The following is a 19,656-nucleotide window of genomic DNA, read 5'->3' as shown; positions in this document are numbered from 1 at the left end:
ACATGTTGTCCACCAGGAGCCATTTTGGGCTGGCTGGCTCCCCACCCAGATGAAATGCGGACCTCCTGCCTGAGCTGGAAGCCATCCAGCCATCTGAATTTATGGCAGACCACTGACCACCCCTTTCCTGGCAGGGCGGGCAGGGAAAGCGATGGTTTCTTCCCCTTGTTGCATTTGAAAGGATGCCAGATGCCTAATGCAATGTGGGCTAGGCGAGGCAGAGAATGGACAGAGGGGGAAGGGTGCTCCCATTGGCATGGGCACTGGGACGCAGCAGAGTGGATCTGTAGCCGGTGCGAGGCGAGTTGGAGCTGGAAGGAAGTGCTGAAGATCCTCCTCCTCACCACCCCATGGCCACTGTAGGGTGCTTTTGGGATTTGGAGGGTTTCCGCAAGCCTGCATAACAGCGACACTCAGCACTTGAACATGGGGAAGTGGGGGGAGGGGATAGCAATAGTAACGTATGAGAACTCCTGGGGTCCAAGCTTTCTGTTTCCAGTTTGCAGGGTGTTTAATGGATCATAAAGCATTTGTTCAGCATCACACACACTTCTGATAAAGTGCACAAATGTGCTTTAATCAACGAGGGAAGAATGCACACATTTCAAAGGTGTGTGCCATTGCTGATACCTTTAAGAAAATGATGAAAGGATGCATGGATTTTCACATGCAAAGAGCAAAACAAATCTCACAATCTTACAGACTTAAGTCCAAGCAAGTATCAAGATGGAATTCAGAAAACATCAACAAGGAAGGTGCTGCTGATTTGTAGATCCCTAAAGTGAGGCATAATTTTTGGCTTACAAAAACAGCTGCAAACAGACAGCCACTAACTTCAAAGATGCCTTCCTCCTCCTCTGGGGGTACACAAATCTCTCAAGAGATTTTGCTGAGACTGTCAGGTTTTTGAGATGGAGCTCATTCTGTCCAGTTTCGACAGAAGCTTCTGTTTATCAATCCATAGGAAAATCCATGGCCCTTTTTCATAATACACACAGTAATGCATGCATTTCACAGCGGCCATTGACCAAAGTGAGTTTGCGCCCATTTTGAAAACCGACCCAATTTTCAAATGGTCACATGTTGTCAACCGCATTTTGTTGGTTTTGCAGAAAAATCAAACTCCGAAATGTACAGATCTCCGACTGCAATTCATCTTGAAATCTGCATTTGGATCTGGGAAGTGCGCGCAACAAATTTCTCGTGCAAACCTGACCCTCCTCCCCGCCCTGGCTTTCCTTCTCTTGCTTTTCCTCTGTACGTGGTGGGCTTGGGTCATGGAAAGGGGGTGGGAAGGACACCCCATGCTTATGAATCCAAACTACTCAGCCACTTTTCAAGGCGCAAGCCTCCCAAAGAGGCCTCACAGACTGGTTTGCTGGGGATTCGCATAACGATGACAATAGTTCCATAAACTTTAAATCAAAACACGTTTTCCTCCCGTCTCGCTCACTACTCTCAGGCAGCACAGGGAGAGGGGTTCAGTGCCAGCTCCAGATCCAAAGGGCCCTTAGCCGGTTCCCGCCACTGAGCTGTCCCCTCATTGCGTCCACCTGCCTCCCACCACGGCCAGCAGCTGCTCTTGCTCCTCATTCTCTTCGTCATGATGGCTACCTTGGCAGGCAGATGGCCAAGGGGCCATAAGACATTCTGACAACTCCTGCTCCTGGTTCGTACCTTGACAATTGTCTGGGCCAGAGAGGAAGGAGAAATATCAGGAAGAACCTCCAGACTGGTAGAGCAATACAACAATGTAACCAGAGACCTGGGGAGGTGGCAGGCTCTCCCACACTGGAGGCATTCCAGGTGCAACAGGACAGCCGTCTGGAAGAGAGGGTTGAACTGGGAGTCGTGCCCTGGGCAGGGGGTTGGGCCCGGTGGCCCTCTGGCCCCTTCCAGCTCCGCTATTCTAGGATTCTACAAGAGCAAAGAGATTGATGCAGTGGGGGAAGATAGCGAAAGCGCCCCTCCTGGACTGTGGGCCCTTGGCCAGAGACCAGCCATGCCGTACCGAGGTGCCACCCTCTTCATTCTTGAAGCGGCCCTGCAAGTGTGATTAGGTTGAGAACATGTGACTGGCCTGAGGTCACCCGGTGCCTAACAATTCAAGCGGGAATTCCACAAGTCCTGGCCCAGTCCCAGCACGCTGGACAGTCCCAGAACAACCTGTTCCATGTGTCTGGCTGAGGATGAAGTCATGGAAGGTAGCCATGAACAAGTGGCTGCTCTTGCCCCCAGAACAAGGAAAGCCACCTTAGAACTTTCCGGAATGTCATTGTTAGTGCATAAATAATAATGAACCATGAAGGCAGGGTGGAGATACCCTTGGTCTGTATCCGGCCTCAAAGCAGTTTCTGCTCCTACACAGCCAGATGTATCCAGCCTTCACTGGTTCTCCACCTTTTCCAGGCACAGGTGCTGAGCCTGGGACTCAAGCAAAGATAGGTGGCAAACCCATGGCACGCGTGCTGCAGCGGGCACACAGAGCCCTCTCTGTCGGCACGCAAGCCAAGTCACCCCAGCATCGCCCCAGCAGCCGAGCATCGGATAACAGCGCACTCAGGGGCCATGCGCACACTCGGAAAGGAAACTGGCTGTGAGTTTTTTCTGAACTAAACCCTCAGGATTCAGGTTTTCTTGCAGTGTTGGCACTTTGTGATAAACAAGTGGATTTGGGGTTGCAGTGTGGGCACTTGGCCTCTACAAGGTTCGCCATCACTGGTCTGGGGTGTCCAGCTTCAGGGAGTCCAGTCCAGCTGAGGGTGCGGTCCTCCCTCACAGCCCCCATAAACATGAATGCTGCAACCAAGGTCAGTGGGACTAGCTTGTAGGTCTTCTGGGACCAAGCCCTCCTTAGCTTCTCTGCTACTTCAATTAATTTGGTGTCTTCAGCTTCCCCCACGCCAGCATTAATACAGCCATTAATTAGCACACTCTGTCTTGGACAGCATGGATTTTCTCTGCTCCCTCCCCGCACACACCTGTCTCAAAGGAACACTGTGCACTCACGCCGTTCTTTGAAGGCCGTTCTAATTTATCATTGGATTGGATCAAAAGCACAACTGAAATACCTGGCCCGTAAAAAATGAAAAGCTTACACACGTATGGGCACAAATATCCCCCCTTTGAATGTCATGCCACTACTTCCAAAGTATAGATTCTAAAGCATTTCTGTGTAAAATACTACGGCTTCCTCGGTAAATCCAGGCTTGCTCCCTGGTTTAATATGGCCAGTCATTCCTGGCCATACCTTTCTTTCTTTGGGCACATTGGCTGGCTAATAATTAGGATGGCAGGATGGTGCTCCTTCCACAGGAGAAGCTCTGGGAGGCAACACTCTCAAAAGAACACAGGCGAAAAGGGGGTCTCTTTTGCTGCCCAACATCTGGCTTTGGCCTTGTGAAGAAGCTCTATCAGGGAACATAATGCAGGGGTGGGGGTACACGGAGGTACCCCTCAAGCAGAACCCTCAACCCTGAAAAGTAAAAGAGAAACCCCCAGGTTGGACTGGGATCTCCTGGTTGAGTTAAATCCCCAGTCCGTTGGTTAATTAGGAAGAAGGCTTTTTTGTAGCCACATCATAGCTTAAAAGCCATCATTTATCTCAGGAGGTGTTGCTAGAGACATCTCACCTGCCGTCTGCACCTTTGCTGTTTAGCTCTACCCCTACCTGACCCTCACAGAACCCATTGCATCTAGGCCTAGCCTAATCTGGACTGTCATTTCTTGTTAAGAACCTGGTACTGAGATGATTATTGTACTTTTTGTCGACTGTGCATTTTTGTGTGCACAACTTACGAGTCTTCAGCATCAAGGAACCCAGAGTTTAGCCAGCTTGGGGTTGATTCCTGACTTCAGGGCATTCCTGGGGCCGGACTCCTGTAGGGCTCTCTCCATCTCAGGATCACTTAAGACTTACTTTGATCCTACTTCTAGACTCTTAGAATCAATAAACTAGAATGCACATAGAATTGGAGAATAGTCAAGTTGGGAGGGCTCCTTCTGGCCCACAAGTCCAACTCCTTGCTCAACACAGGACTCAAAGGTGAAGTATCCCTGACAGATGACCCCCCCCCCGTTGCATCTTGAATGCCTCCAGGGAGGGAGAGCCCTCCACCTCCCCAGGTCACTGCTTCCATTGCTGCACTGCTAGAACTTTTTCCTGGTATCTAGCTAGAACCTGGCTTTCAGTAACTGGAGTCCATTATTCCATGTTCCGGACCTGGTCCTCCTCTTTGTGACAATCTTGCAAGTACTTGTAGAGTGCTACCATCTCTCATAGAATCATAGAATAGTAGAGTTGGAAGGGGCCATAAAGGCCATCGAGCTCAACCCCCTGCTGTTGCAGGACAGCACATTACACCCTCCCACCCAGATGACTGTCCCTCTCCCCTCAGTCTTCGCAAGGCTAAACATGCCCAGGTTTTCCCATTTGTTTCCAATCCCTGGATCCTCTTGGTTACTCTGCTCTTCCTTCCAGTTTGCCTGCATCTTTCTTCAAGTGTGGTGCCCAGAACTGGACACAGCACTCCAACTGGGGCCTAACCAGTGCCAAATAGAGAGGAAACAGGACCTCACATGATTTGGAAGTATGGTTCTACACAGAGGTCCCACACAGTTTGCAGAATGGGCACCATCTCTGCGGGAGTGAGCAGAGAGTTTCTGGCCTTCTGGGATCCTCCTCTTTGCCTCAAGAGCAGGAAAAGGCTGCTGCCTCCACCCACGTCATCAGATGGCCTGCTATTTAATTCTTCCCTCTGTTGATGTCTCTGGCACTTTTACTTTCTCTGCTTTTCATCCCTGCCTATTTCCCGGGCAGCTGATAGAGACCAGAAGGGAATTGGGAATGCAAAGCATATTGTCCAGACGCAAGGCTGCTGCCATTACAAGAAATGTACATAGCTTGCCTCTTTCTCCAAGAACTTTACATAGCAAAGGCCAGCACCCCTTGAATATTTGGCATCCTGTTTTGCTGTCCATCTCCCTGCATGCTCGGGCCATCCTTGTATCAATGGACAGCACTTACATGGAGCAAGCACTCATTTCATGATTCCTGCAGTCTCTGAAGCATTGCAATCCTCCGTGTACGTGCATCACGGATCATATGCACATGAAGCCATATTTACGGCACTTTGTTTGTGCTAAACTGTAGTTTTCTTCCCCCCAAAGTGCAATTTTTATGGGGGGAAACGCTTTGCTGGGAATGAAGAGAAGAGTTGTGCTCCCTTGGCCAAGAAACACAGAGGGGACATGCAATCCTGTGGATGGATTCTTATTTACCTTTCGCCAAGTCCAAGAATGAATCACGGAGGGAGCTGAGCCACTTGGTTGGAACATCTTCTAACATCCGGAAGCATTCGTTTCATCTTGCATCACCAGGGATAAATAGGTGGTTCAGACCTTCTCCGGGCTTCTTTCCGTCTCAGAGTTGTTGTGTTTTTCCCAGAACAAGCTTTCCTCAATGAATGAAACTGAGACCCCCTTTATTCACAGTTTTTTTTAAAAAAGCATTATTTATTTTATTTCTCTGCCACCCGATAGCCAAAACTCTCTGGGTTGGTTGGCTGGGCTTGTGCAGAGCCTTTCTTTCTGCTCCAAAACGCACCAATCTTCGCCAGGCTGCTGGCAGGGACTCCATTCAGATAACAGGAACCAGGGCTGAGGGCTGCGAGTGGGCAGCATGTGGCTCATTGCTGAACCACACGGCATTGCTGAAAGTAGGGCTGCCGTGCCATCTCAAGAACCCATGAAGGGAATCCGTGATTTGTAGTTATGTTGTGCACTGTGGTTTGTCATCTCAGCTAGGTTCGGGCAAGAACACACAAGAACACACATTTCAACATGAATCCACCATTCAACAGCACGTTGGATGTGGGTTATTGTGTCGTCTGAACCCAATAATTAATTCCAGCAGGGAAGGGTAGTTTAGAAACCAAGGGTGGGAACCTGGTGATCTTGCAACTTCCACAAGACAAACTGCAGGGAACGTCCAAGAGGAAGCAACTGCGAATTCTTGCATCAAATTTCTGAATGGCAGGGGGATCAAATCCAGCTCCCATTTCTTATCTTATCTTATCTTATCTTATCTTATCTTATCTTATCTTATCTTATCTTATCCATTCACATGCCAAAACACAGGGCATCCATTTACAAGTTTGCAGTGGCTGATTTATATGTGTTGGTGCAAATGTAGAAATAATCACAACTTAAAAACAGAAATAAAAGACAGCTGGCACACCTCCCAGCACTGACCTTCCAAGCCAAGCTTTTCCAACCTGCAGATGATGGGCTATGGCTGCAACTGAGTGGCCTGAGTCCCCCAGTTGAAAAGACCACTGACGAGCAACTAGCACTGCTATGGAGCTTAGTGTGGTCCTAGGGGTGGGGGGGGGGTGCACCTCCAGGTAGGGCTGGAAAACCCCGGCTGGAAACCCTGAAAAGCGGTTGCTGCCAGTCTGTGTTAGCCATATAGGGCTAGATGCACTAAAGAACTGACTCGGCATGAGGGACATTCCGAGGTTTCTATATTTTGGAGCACGTCCCTTCTCACTGGCCATGCTGGCTGGGGGTGCTGGAAATGAAGTGCAAAACATCTAGAATGTTGTGAAAATGTTGGAGTAATTGTGGACAATAGGCTAAGCATGAGCCAAAAATGCGATGCAGCCACCAAAAGGGCAAATGCTATATTGGGATGCATTAACAGAAAAATAACTTCCAAATCATGGGAAGTAGTTGTTCCTCTATACTCCTCACTAGTCAGACATCATCTGGAATACTAAGTCCAGTTCTGGGCACCAATATTTAAGGAAGATGCAGGAAAATTGGAAAGGGTCCAGCGGAGGGCAACAGAGATGACCCAGGGTTTGGAAACACTGCCCTGTGAGGAGAGGATGAGAGAACTGATCATGTTCAGCCTTGAGAAGAGAAGGCTGAGGGGGGACATGATAGTCCTCTGTAAGGACCTCAAAGGCTGCCACAAAGAGGAAAGTCAAGATCTCTTCTCACTGATACCAGAGTGCAGGACACAGAATAATCAGCTCAAGTTGCAACAACTGAGATTCAGGCTGGACATCAGGAAAAGCTTTCTCACTGTCAGAGCAACACGGCAGTGGGACCAGCTGCCTGGAGACATTCAAGAAGAAACTGAGCAGCCATCTGACTGGGAGGGTGTGACTTGGTGTCCTGCAACAGCGGGGGACTGGACCCGATGGCCCTCCTGGCCCTTCCGACTCGACTATTTCGTGATTCTATGAAAAGATGCTCCGTGCTTTCGCCAAATCAATGCAGCCTGCCTGACTGCAGAAGTGAGAGTGCTGTCATTCATTCATTCATTCATTCATTCATTCATTCATTCATTCATTCATTCATTAAACTTATATTCTGCTATATTAGCCCAAGGGCCAATGCTGAACACCAATCTGAATTTGGGAAATTTGGTTCAAGTCACAGTAGATTCAAAAGAGTCGGGATTTCTAAGAACCCAGACTAGGGATTCTGCAGCAGAGCAACTTTTTCAGAACTGCATACATTCTTTTTCTAAAAAGAAAAACATTTCTTTTAAACTTTTGGACGGCATTTGCATGAATTAGCAGTTGCATCAGTGCAACAGCATTCTCCTTCCTCCGTGAAAAAACATCCAATTCTGGCAATGGTGACAGGGCAAAAGACGCCCGACAATCTGCAAAACACGGGTGGGAGTCAACAAAGTCCATGTGTCCCTCTCTGAGCCACCCAAGTCATGAGCACAGGGTTGCGGTGAGCTGCAGATAGAGGCTGCAGAAAACTTGCAGGTGGGGGAACGGGTAGGACAGGTGAAGAGTGGTGACCTGCCCTGCAGGCCCGATTGCAGCCATTCTTCCTTTGTGTGATCTCACAACTGAATCCAAGCGCACAGGACTGAGGTGGGCTGAGCGAATTTCATGCTCAATGAACATAATTGCTCTTTGCAAATCACCTATTGTATTTGGCGGGTTCTGTGAGGAACGTGTGGGCACACGCCTCCGAGATCAGACGCCCACTTCAAATATCACCCATCAGTGGCTTAGGAGCACCGAGACGACCGACGTGTTGATTCTCCTTTCTTCCCATGAACGTGTCATCCTCAGTTCGTAGATCCAACAAGAGGCTGCCTGCAGCAGGCAGTTCAAACGCGGACAAAGACGGCGGGGAGGCAGATGGGCCACTGCAAGATCCTGCTTCGTACAGGAACGTCTGCCGTGAAGGCAGAAGCTAGGGATGGGGGAGCTGCCTTATACGCGGGCGTAACTCAGGGATCCCCCACTCCCTGGGCACGCCTGCAAATTTGCAAGAGCGCCATGGGCACCACCACAAAGCCCCTCAGTGCCCCACCATTGTCACCGCCACTTTGGTTTCATGCCTCAGCGACACCACAATATGTCTTTTGCAAGGGATTGTCTAACTCAGCTAGCGGCTGGTGGTGCAAATCAGCTAAGCTTCTTTGAAGTGTGTATTTTGGGAGTGTCCAGTAGTTGCTTCTTTTGGGAGGAGGTTATTAGACAGACAAATTTTGCATTGGGACAGTCTTTAAAATTCATTAATGTACTACGAACACTCTCTTACACATTTTAGCTTCTCCATGGTAATTAGCCAATAGTCACTGTACATGGATTCACCACTCCTTTTCAATAGCTAAAAGAATGATATTACAAAGCTGTATGTTAAACGCTCACTTGTTGTAACGCAGCAAACTGAGGACCTTGCAGCGCATACGAATGGGAGGAAAGCGCACACCAGCGTCAAATGGATACTTATCTGGATATTTGGTCCTCTTTTGTGGAAGCCTATATATATTGGTTAGCAAGCTGTGTGCATTTCATAGAGATCCGTGTATTTATATTTTAAAAAATGGAAAAATAGCACATTTTAAAATATGGGTGCCTGTGAGTAGCCCATGGGTACCATTGGGTGGTTAGCACCATTAAATAGAGGTGCTTATGGACCCCGTGGCCCTACCAGTGGCATGCTGGGCACATCTACTCTAGCTTGTCCAGCATGATCTCTGGCTGACTGAAGGTTTGCAATACCATTTTTTTTTTCAGCCTTACAAACAGCCTTTTTTTCAGCCTTACAAACAGATCCTTCTTTAAAACCCCGGGGGTTGAATTTGGGTGCTTCCTCTATACAAGAGCCACATTTCCATGAAGTGTCAATTAGCTTATCATTTGCAAAACAAAACACACTGGTGTAAAACTCAGGTTTCTGCTTGGCTTCTCCTTCCATCAGGAACTGTAAAGGAACTGGGGACTTCCCAGGATGATAAGAGCTCAGCATTATGCCTAACTCCAGAATCCTGGTTTGTCACTGCCCCATCCATCATCTGAAGCTGCATAATAAGCCAGGATTCTGATTCTTAGTCTTTTTAAAAGCACAGCCTCCGAGTCTGACCAGCAACCTCCGGTCCTACGCCATGCCCCACATAAAAGCAGCATTTTTGCTTCCAAACCAATTTCCCAGGGAATGCACGCCTTGTCTGGAAATAGAAATGTGTCCCTAGGAGCCTTCCTGGAGGACTAAAGCAACACTCTGCACTGCTTTGCTGTTGACTCGCTACATATGAGCAGCAGATTCAATGGCACCCCACACACATTATGTGTGTGCCTATGCAGCTCTGGTTCCAGGTTTTGAGAGTCCCTTGGCAAGAGTCCTCCGTCTCACTGTCACCACCTGCAGCTTCAGTTCCTCCTCCCCGAGCTCCTCCTCGTTGCCACCACTGGCCTATGGGGCAGGCAGAGAGACTGGGAGCGAGGAGGCTGAGCCCTTCCTGCCCCTCTTCCGCACCAGCACCCCCGCTGTCCAGTTGGAGCCAGAGGCAGGTGAACAAGCAGGTTGCGACATGGAGGAGGTGCAAGCACAAGGAGCTCTTTTCAGGGGACTCCCGCTAGACTGCACACCCTTGGCAGAGGTACACCCGTCTCTCAATGCAGCTCCGCAAATCTGGCAAAAGCTTGCAGTTACTCATTCCAAGGGAAACTCTTCTGCGAGCAAGGAAGGACAGGTGATGACATATTGAGATCCACAGATTTGTCGGTTGGCATCTTTTAATTCTAGAAGGAGCTCGTTTTGCACACAAATTGTTGCATGGCGATTACTATGCAGTTCATAGCTCTCAAAGCTCACTTCCAGGTGCACAGGAGCTGTCCTGGGAAGTCTGCCACTGAGTGAGGGGTGGAAGCGGGGGGGGGGGGGGGGAGAGATTGCAGTTCCCATCTTTCCTGCAAATGCATGCATGTAGACATGTAGCAGGACACTTTGGTGCAATCTGCAGGTGTAGATTTCACAAACATAGGAAATCAGAAGGCAGGGAGGTAGAATCCTTTGGGGCCCAAGCCACATCCAGTCCTCAGGCCTCAAGGGCCACATTCCAGGGGTGGGTGGGCCTAAAATGAAGGGAGTGTGGCCACAGTAAAAGAGCCTGGAGACAAAAGGACAGAGCCTATTGAATTCAGAAGAAATATTTTATACTGGAGTATTATGCTCTGACTTTATATTTACATTCATGTATTGCTAAACTTACTAAATAGGTATTTCTAAATAGTAAGGCTATGGCAGTAGTCATACAAACAGACTTGCTATGCCCACTTGCATGTTCCAACTCGCAAAGGCCCCTGATAACACCCAAGATAGGAACAAAGCGCATTGCAGAAGGTCTAACTGTGTTCTGGCTTGTTAAAACCAGACTTTAAAAAGGCTCCGTGCTGGGAAAGAGGCAGGAAGAGCAATGGACCAAGTGATAACTGGAGGAGAAACTGGCACTCAAGGGCAAGCGATGGGGTGATGGAAGGAAGGGGGCATGATGACCCCCACAAGTTCCTTGAGCCTCAGGCCAAATTATGGGCGTGGGCTGGGGATGCTGCAGCTGTGGTCCAGCAGAAAAAGTCTTTGCCCAGGTTGCCCCTTCCCTGGATTTCAGGTATTTTGAGCATGACTGTGGTTGTGCAGCAGCAAAGAAAACCATTTCCTACATTTTAAAGGATTCCCCTTTTTTCATATTTGGGTGTATTGGGGGACCAGAAAGGCCAACTGACAGCTTCTCGCCTGTAAGCCCAGAAAAACCCTGCAACCTGATCAGCCTTTGCTGTCTTGCAATAACCTTGGAATACTGAAATGAGAGATTTGGGGATCCAAGGGCACAGAAGAGGCAGTGGATGATGAGGCTTAGCAGGAGCTGGGGCAGGGGGCCAACTTTGGGGGATCTGGTTTAGGACCGCAGACATTTTCCCAAGCTACAGTGAGCACTGCCAGTCTTAGAAACTGTGATCTGTGTGCACAGAAACTTCCGCAGAGAATCATCAGCAGGCCGGTTTATCTGGCTTCCTCCCTGGACGTTCGCTAGTAACTCGGTCGACTGTGCAACAAAGAATGGGAACTTGCTTGGAGGTTGAGACGCTGAAGAATTAGACAGCGCCACCTACTGGCACCGGCTGCACGGTAAGTTATGCCTTTTGTGCAGGACCTCTGGACATCCACTTGCCCAGCCCCCAGGTATATAAGCATGTCTAATCCTTTGCTTATTGTCAGTTTCACGGTGACAACAGATCAAATCAAAAAGGCGAGGAATAAAGTGGCTTATTTTAAAAAGTTGTTCCTTTATTTAGAATATTTTAAACTTGCTGTTAAGGGGCTAGTCCTCAGGCAGGAGGTTGCAAAGGCCAGTGCCTGTGTGCAACATGTATTATCCCGATGCCACTAGTGTTGCAGTTGCATGCAGTGGCCAATCCATGTAGCTTCTGAACATGGATCGGAGGGGAAACCATCCTGCCCTTCACTTCATGCACCCGACTTTCTGCTCTTCACCCAAAAATACTTCCAGGATGGCTTACCTGAGATCAAATGCAAGCGGGCCAATCTTTGCCTGCCGAGCAATGGAGAGGATGTGCCTTGCGAGGCTCAAATGGGGGGTGGGGGAGATATTTTTCACACTGCTTTTGTCTACAGAAACCTTATCAATTTAGCTGACTAAGGTTAGTTAGATGGAAAAATCTCAAATAACTCCAGCGTAACGCAGTGAATCTAAACATGCATAAAACTGTGCACTTCCTGAGTGTGAACAAAGAGTGCAGAATTGCTGCCTGGCAATTACAATATCCGATCTGTGTAAGTACCTGCAGGCTTGTTATGAATCTTTTCTGTCCAATTTCTGTATCATTCTGATTTTTGTTTTAAACACCCAGAGAATCTTATTTTCTACTGTTTCTTGCATGCATAATTTGTATGCATCTTTTCCTAGCATCCACATCGTTGTATGTTTCCTTCCCTGTGCACATTTTAGTACACATGAGCATTTTTGTATGTTTATAGTCAAGAAGTGCATCACAGAATTTGTAGATGTGCAGAACGTAAAGAATAACAGTTCTGAACTGGATATTAAGTTTGCTTGCTTTAAAATTATTATTATTATTATAACATTTCTATGCCGCCCCTTGCCGAAACCTCGGGGAGGCTTACAACACAATAAAATAATTTTATTTTATAAATAATTTTATAATGTGCATCGAACGTAAGTTCCCAGCAATTCCAGTTTGACTGGGGCCTGAGCCACTGTCCAATGGAGTGGAACTTCAGCATAACTGATGCAGGTCTCCTTGCCCTCAGGGGCAGATGGCTACCACTGATTTTCCTGGATTGAACCCGAAGCCATTTTGTGGAGTGAAACTGAAGAGTGCAACAGGAAATGTGACCATGTATCTAAGCAAATATCCCTGTTATCTGGAAGCGTGGAATGACAGATGGCAGTAGAGCTCTCACCTCGTGGGCACTGACACAGACAGGCACTCTGTGCATGCACAGAGATCCATATGCTTTGGGCTCCGCACAGACTTTGACCGCTGGGTTGTGTTCATGCTGTGGAAAGGCCGTGTTCAACCAGTCCCGATGCCCAGGCAAATATAAACTCCTGATTGGCACAAGGGCTTGCAACTATTATGCAGAGACAAGGCTGGATTGGGTAGATTATGTAAGTCAGATGGGATCACACAAAGTGATGATGGATTAAAGGCAATCAAAAGCTGGCTGGATCTTGAGGGAGAGAAAGATTGGCAGCTCTCCCAAAAATGCCTCCCTTAGCAGATAGTGCTGACTCTATCAGGGTTAGAGGGGCTGAATGTGCTGTTGAAAACATCTCATCACTCTTCCTAAAGAGGTGCAAAGGCCAAGCACGGCTGAGCTTCGGAGCAGAAGCCTCTTTGCGCTTGCCAAACGCCCTCAGCAATTTTAGGGCAAAAGCCAGTGGTCAGGGCTATCTGTCAGGAGGCAGCCCCGGGTCCTGAACTCATGTTTGCCTGACGACGAAAACAGGAGGAAAAGAACATTTGCTGGGGAATTAACAGGCAGGAAGGGCTGCTTAGCCCATCCCCAGCACCTGCTGCGGTCGCCCTCTTTCCTCCAGACAGACATCACCACTTTTTGCAAAAGCACCTGGAATCTGCAATACTAAAGATACAAGAGTGAGGAAAGAGGGACTCACTGGCATATGCCTTAAATCCCGGCTCCCTCTTCTACGAAGGGGGACCCATTAAACCCCCCCAGGAATTTATTTATAAAAATTATGTATTTATTTTTACATGTTCAAGCTTCAGTCACCTTCAAAGTGTGATGCAATACACTTATCGAGATTTTTTTTCCACTGCTTAAAACTGGTTTTGAACGCACCACTTTTGGTGCCTTTTAGTTCTTTTGCCATTTTTTGTTTCATCTCTTCCATGTCGGCAAACCATTTCCCTTTGAAGATTTTTTTCATCTGGGGAAACAAAACAAAAAAGTCACAGGGCGAGATTGCGGCACAAGGGTCATGCCATGTGTGGTCAAAAACTGCTGAACACTCGACTGAACAAAATTTCACCACCAGTTTGTGCAAATCAGCCATCACGATATAGGCGAGCGCACTGAGTCTCCAAAAACAAACCTCACCGAAGCTGAACGCAGCCTCACAACTACCCAGCTGGGGACACTGATGCAAGTTGGATCTTGGAACACTTAGCTAGGACGGGGAGGCTGTATTACAAGGGGCCCGCCTTCTGGAAGATAATTCCTGGTTTTGGGGGGGTCCCCCCATAGAATAGGGGAGTGCAGAGCAAGCTGCAGGGCCAAGCCAGCGAGAGGAGACGGGGCTTCCCAACGGTTGCCTCGAATCACGGATCAGAGATTACAGTGGGGGTGTCTCCCTACTGCTCCAATAGGCTCAGATGCCGAAACTCCTTTCCAAACTGCTTGAACGATGCAAGATTTCCATCTCTGGCAGTGAGAAAGCCAAGAGTGGTACCTGGATGGCAGGTTACCCGTTAGCAAGGACTGGGTCACCGCTTTCCAAATCCCTTTTCTCTGACCCAGCTCAAGTGCTTCTATTTTAAGGAAAGTTTTCTGTAGAAACCTGTTCCCATGCATGGCCACGTTCTTCTTTCCAGCATTGCCAGAGCTGATCCGCTTCCTCTCCCAGCTCTTCCCGCTCCCCTTCCCTTCTGCCCCAACATTCTAGCTAGTAAGACGGCAATCCACAACCCCACCTCTGGGAATTTTCAAATTGAAATAGGTCTCTGTGGGAAGCATTTCTTTCCTGAAAGGCCAGATTAAATATACCCGTATTTTTCCGTCTATAAGACACCCCCTTGTATGGGACGCCCCCAATTTTCTTACGGATCTCCGAGCGAGCAAGCTGCGGCTGTGCACGCTCGCCCACCCATCTCCCCCGAGCACGCCCTCGCCCACGCCAGTCTCCCCCCACGAGCGTGCCCGCGATTGCGCCCGAGGTTCCCCTCTCGGCCCCCCATGTATAAAACGTCCCTCCCTTTTTTTGGTAAATATTTTAAAGAAAAAGTATCATCTTATACACAGAAAAATATGGTAATATGATCAAGTAAAATAAAAACAGCCTAGTGTGGAGACATGATGGACAAATGGAACAATGTTTTGCAGAAACTTTGGAAGCTGCTCCTTAAGAGGTGAAGATGGCATGCATAAGGGATGGCATATAAAAGTTTAATAAATAATATAAATAAATAAGCTGCTCCTTTATCTCTTTGCGCGGACTGCCCTAGCAGTTCTCTGGGCCTGTCTTGTCCTCTACTGCCCAAGTATAAAATTTGGATTTGTTTTGGTTCATCTTTTGATACTAACTTGTGCACATTTTCACCTTCATAAAAAGATGCTTGAGATTAAATCAGTCATCAGATGTGGGAGAAAGTGAAACTGACAATTGTATCCATCCATGCCAAGGGCTTTGAGCACAAACCTGTAAAAGCACCAGTTTGGAATCCCTGTATATTTAACCACATTTTTGGTGCTGAATCTCGCTCTTTTTCCGATGAGCTTCACAGGTACAACTTCTCTCAGCACGGAAACTGAATTCTCCCGCTTGCAGATGGAATTTTGTTGGGTTCTATTTTTTTAATAATTTGCTGAAATTCACAAATGTCTCCATAAAGAGGGGAGAAAGGATTAAATGGGAAAGCATGCGACTGTGAAGAAAGCGAAACTGACAGATCTGTCCCTCACGAGCCAGGGACTCAGCCTTCCCTAACTGGGCGCCTGCCACCAAAGCAGAGGATCGCTTTGTCTACCAACCCCGTTGGATCGAGAGAGTGTTGCTTGTGTCTATGTATGAGAGGCAGCGGGAAGGCTTTCTAGAGTAATTGCTTGAAAATCTGGTATCACCCATCTGGTGCATCTAAAAGTAAACATTATATCCCCAAGAGCTGAAGCACACTTCGAATGCCGAGAAAGCACTTGGGTAGGAGCAGATGACCCTGGCTCACGGGCCCGATTCTGCCTGGGAAGGCTGACCTGCCCTCCTGCTACCGTGGAACTGCCCCTGTGCTGCAGGTGACCAGGGGCTTTAAGCAGGAGCTGCGGGATGGACCTCCCTGATCCCCTCCGACCACAGATCCAAGGCAAGGAAGGGATTTGAAGAGCAAAGCGGGTTCTCAACTTGCCCCACAGTGACCTGATGAAAGCATGGCGGGTGTGCACACTCCCTTGATGTTGTTGTTTAGTTGCAAAGTCATGCCTGACCCACTATGACCCCATGGACAACATTCCTCCAGGCTCTCCTGTCCTCCACCATCCCCCGGAGTCCACCCAAGCCCACACCCACCACCCTAGTGACCCCATCCAGCCACCTCATCCCCTGCCGTTCCCTTCTTTTGCCATCGATTGTTCCCAGCATCAGGCTCTTCTCCAGGGAGTCCTTCCTTCTCATTAGGTGGCCAAAGTATTTGAGTTTCATCTTCAGTATGTGGCCTTCTAAAGAGCAGTCAGGGTTGATCTCCTCTAGGACTGACCGGTTTGATCTCTTTGCGGTCCGAGGGACCCGCAGGAGTCTCCTCCAGCACACAATCCCTTGATGTTGGAGTCCCCTTTCTTGTATTTCGTTCCTACACCACCTTGTAGCTGAAACCCTCGGGGCGATTTAGGGCATGATGCCATTTGCCCCATGCGGGACTGTGGGGGTCACCCTGCCTTGCCTCTTCCTGACTTATGTCCTGTGAAAATGGAAAGGGACGCTGCTTAGCAAGTCCTTCACTGTGTACCAGCCTAGCCCAAAACCAAATGGACAGCAGGAATGGGAATTCCTGGAACATGGAACAGGATTTAAGGCTGGGTAGGATTTGTGGGTGGGTCTCTCATTGCTATGCATACAGATGTCTCCACTTTGGGTCAGCTTTGTATCCTACATGATAATAGCTCTTTCTCAGAGTATGCCTCTTTAGGCAACCAAAATGTTCCAGAAATCCCGTGTACATAAGGGAAGGATCAGCAGACTTGTGTGAGAAACCCTTCCATGGTTTCCAGAAGCCGTAAACAGCCCCTTAAGGACTGCACAGAAAGCCAGTCGAAAGGGAAATGAAGATCCTTAAAGAATTTGTGTCTAGTTCTCTGGCTGGCAAAACTCGGAAGGCAAAACCTCCACACTGCAGGTTCTGCTTGTGGAAGGGTAATTTTACAATGGGTCAGATTATACTGCATATAGAATAACTCTGACTCAAACACACTGCAGGAGGTTATACAGAGCTCAAAGCAGCAGTGGCAATGCAGTGACATTTTGAAGTCAAAGGTGTTAGTTCCCTCCTCAGGATTTAACTCTGGAAATTCAGCATCTTCTGACTTTTCACATGGCAGTTTTCGGGTTCCCTGCTAAACAGGAACATTAACCATTTTTCCTGTTCACCTCACTTAAAAGCTGTAAATTCTGGCCTATGAAATCCCACGTCAGAATAAGCCCAGTCTCAGCTAAGCCCAAATCATTCTCCCCCTGCAAATCAACCATATCATGCTACCGCCGGGCAGAGAAGTCCGTTATCCAAGCCAGTGAAAAGCAGAGCCTCCTTATGCAGAAGTAGTATATCCCTTTGTCATCTGATGGGACAAAAATGGGATGGCTTTCCTTCATCTCAGGCAGAACTTCAGAGAGCCTACAACTGGCTGGGCATGGCTGGTGGGTCTTAATGAAGCTATTCTGCACCCTCGGCCCATGCGGGTCCCTGGCAGCCCCAATGAGGGATCACTGGAATTGCAATCCGTCAACCCCTCAAGAGCTATGCATACCCCATCCCTGTTTGAAGAGTCACTTGCAATGTTTGCGGGTTCGATGAACCCCCCTCGGTCAGTCCCATCGGAAACCGGCATTTGTGGTACCTCCCGAGGGGCAAACCACCCTTTCCCTTGCAGTTCTAATGAGGATGGATGCACATTTAACCTGCCACCCTGTGCACGGTGCCGTGGGACTCAGGAGACTATGAAGCTTCCAGGGCGACTTTGGGCCACTCCCAACCTGTCCATCTAGCCTACCTTGCAAGATGGTTGTGAGGATAAAATGGAAAGGGCAAAGAGCAGCTAAGGGGTCCTGGCTTCCTTGCAAGAAGAAAAGGCGTTAGGATGTGCATGTAATAACAACAACAAAAACAGCCCAGGCGGCTGAGCTGGTGAAATTCCGCCTGCTCGAAAACTGCCGCTGCCGAGCGCTGGTTGCACGCAGGAAGCCGGAAACCGAGGAGGCCTCTGCGAGAGCGCGATGCCTGTGCAGGGGAGGTGGGGGCTGAAATGACTCAACTCGCTCTTCTCCCCCCTCCCCACGTCTTTATCTGCAAGCAACAACCGCCGCAAGGAGCCGTTCTTTTTTTCTCGGTCTGCAAGCCAGATTCCAGCGGCGTTCACTCGGAAGCAAGCCCGGTGCACCCGAACCGGACTTTATTTAACTGACAAAGTAGCGCGCACGGGAGCGCAGCTGGGAAGCCCGATCCCGTGCGCGGGTACTCTCAGTTCAGCCCCCTAACTTGACTCTCGCAGGCCCGCGGGTGGCATCACTCCGTGGCACGGGCACTGCTGAAGGCGGCCTCATAGTCCCGATCCTACGCAGGCTTTGGCCGCGCCTTGCTTTCTACGGGCTCAGGCACTGGGATCCGGGTCTCTTGTAGGATATCCACGGGGCTTGCACCGCGCCGGAAACAACCGCCGGAGTAGTTCTAGCTTTCATTTTTGCCTGCAAAAATAGGTACGCTTCATTCATCGCAGCGGGCCGGAAAGCGGGCGCCATCCCTGCGCGCTTCATTGCAGAGCTGTCTCCCAAGCCGGCCTCGCGCCTTCCCGAGCAAGCGCGCGGCAGTTCGCGCGGGGACTGTCGCGCCCGGCCCGGGCGAGTGCTTCCTTCCAAGGGCCGCGCAGACAGGCGGGGGGCCCGGCGCACCCCCCTGTGCGCGTGCAAGAGGGAGGAAAAGCACCCAGCTACCATCAGTTTATGTGAGGCGGCCCACTTGGGCTGACGGCCCGCCCACCCACATCAAATAAAAGGCCCGGAGCCCTGATGGGCATCTGATCCCCCGGATGAAATGGATTTCGGTCAATGCGTTTTCCCAAATTGTATCTTTCTGCCTGCTTTTGTGCATTTCCCCCCTTGCAAGCAATTGCCTTCCTCCCGCCTGTCCGAACATCCCTCTTTGCAAAGGGGGGGGGGGGTTCCTAAGCCGCCAGAGCTTCCTTTAAGCTGCAGAGAGACTTTGCAGCAAATGCAAATACGGCGCAATTGTTTCGGCCCCGGGCACGGCAGCCCCGGACCTTTTCCATTCTGGCCCCAACCCTGCTACGCCGTTATAACGGGCCTCGCTCCCCGCTCGAAAAATAATCACACAGCGAAGGCCGCCTGCCCAGCGTGTCCTTCCCACGTCCGCGACGGGGCTGAGGAGACGAGCAGAACTTTGCAAGAAAGTCTGCGCGCCCTCCCCTTGCTCTTCCGCGCTCCCGCCCGCCGCTGCAACCTCGGCGCATGCGCGCGGGCCAGCAGAGCCGCCGCCAGCAGGCAGCCTCTGCCTTGGGAGTTGTGAATGGCGCGGCTGTTTGGCCGGAGCGCTCCCCCCCGCCGCTTGTTCTTTCTCAGCAGCGGAGGGAGGGGAGGGGAAGTCGCTCGCTCCCTCGCGCGCGCGCGCCGGGAGGGGGCGGGGAGGGGGCGGGGGCGCGTCTGGCGCGCCCGCCTCCCCCCCGCGTCGCCGCCGCCGCCGCCGCCTTGTTCCCTCCGCGCTCGAGAGGGAGACGGAGGGAGAGAGGGAGGCTCCGCGCCCGCCGTCTCGCCCGGCCAGGCGCCGCTGCCCGCCACCTATGCGCCCGTCGAGGCGGAGCGGCTCGGCTTGAGCGCCCCGCCCGCAGCCGCGGCGA

At 49.9% G+C, this 19,656-nt stretch overlaps 1 protein-coding gene across 1 annotated transcript in view; it reads left to right on the top strand.

Annotated features, from left to right (window-relative positions):
• Positions 1-1,004: 1,004 nt before the first annotated feature.
• CBFB (core-binding factor subunit beta) overlaps positions 1,005-19,656 on the top strand; it is a 67,297-nt gene continuing 48,645 nt past the window's right edge. Inside the window, exons 1-2 of the mRNA XM_044433912.1 lie at positions 1,005-1,032; positions 1,914-2,050. Of these exons, the coding sequence (XP_044289847.1) occupies positions 1,005-1,032; positions 1,914-2,050 (165 nt within the window). The remainder of the gene's footprint in view (positions 1,033-1,913; positions 2,051-19,656) is intronic.

This window comes from Varanus komodoensis, unplaced genomic scaffold (genome assembly GCF_004798865.1).
Source record: "Varanus komodoensis strain SLA01 unplaced genomic scaffold, ASM479886v1 scaffold27, whole genome shotgun sequence".
Taxonomy (NCBI): domain Eukaryota; kingdom Metazoa; phylum Chordata; class Lepidosauria; order Squamata; family Varanidae; genus Varanus; species Varanus komodoensis.
The sequence above is the reverse complement of the archived record's forward strand: the minus strand, read 5'-3'. Positions and strand labels throughout refer to the sequence as shown.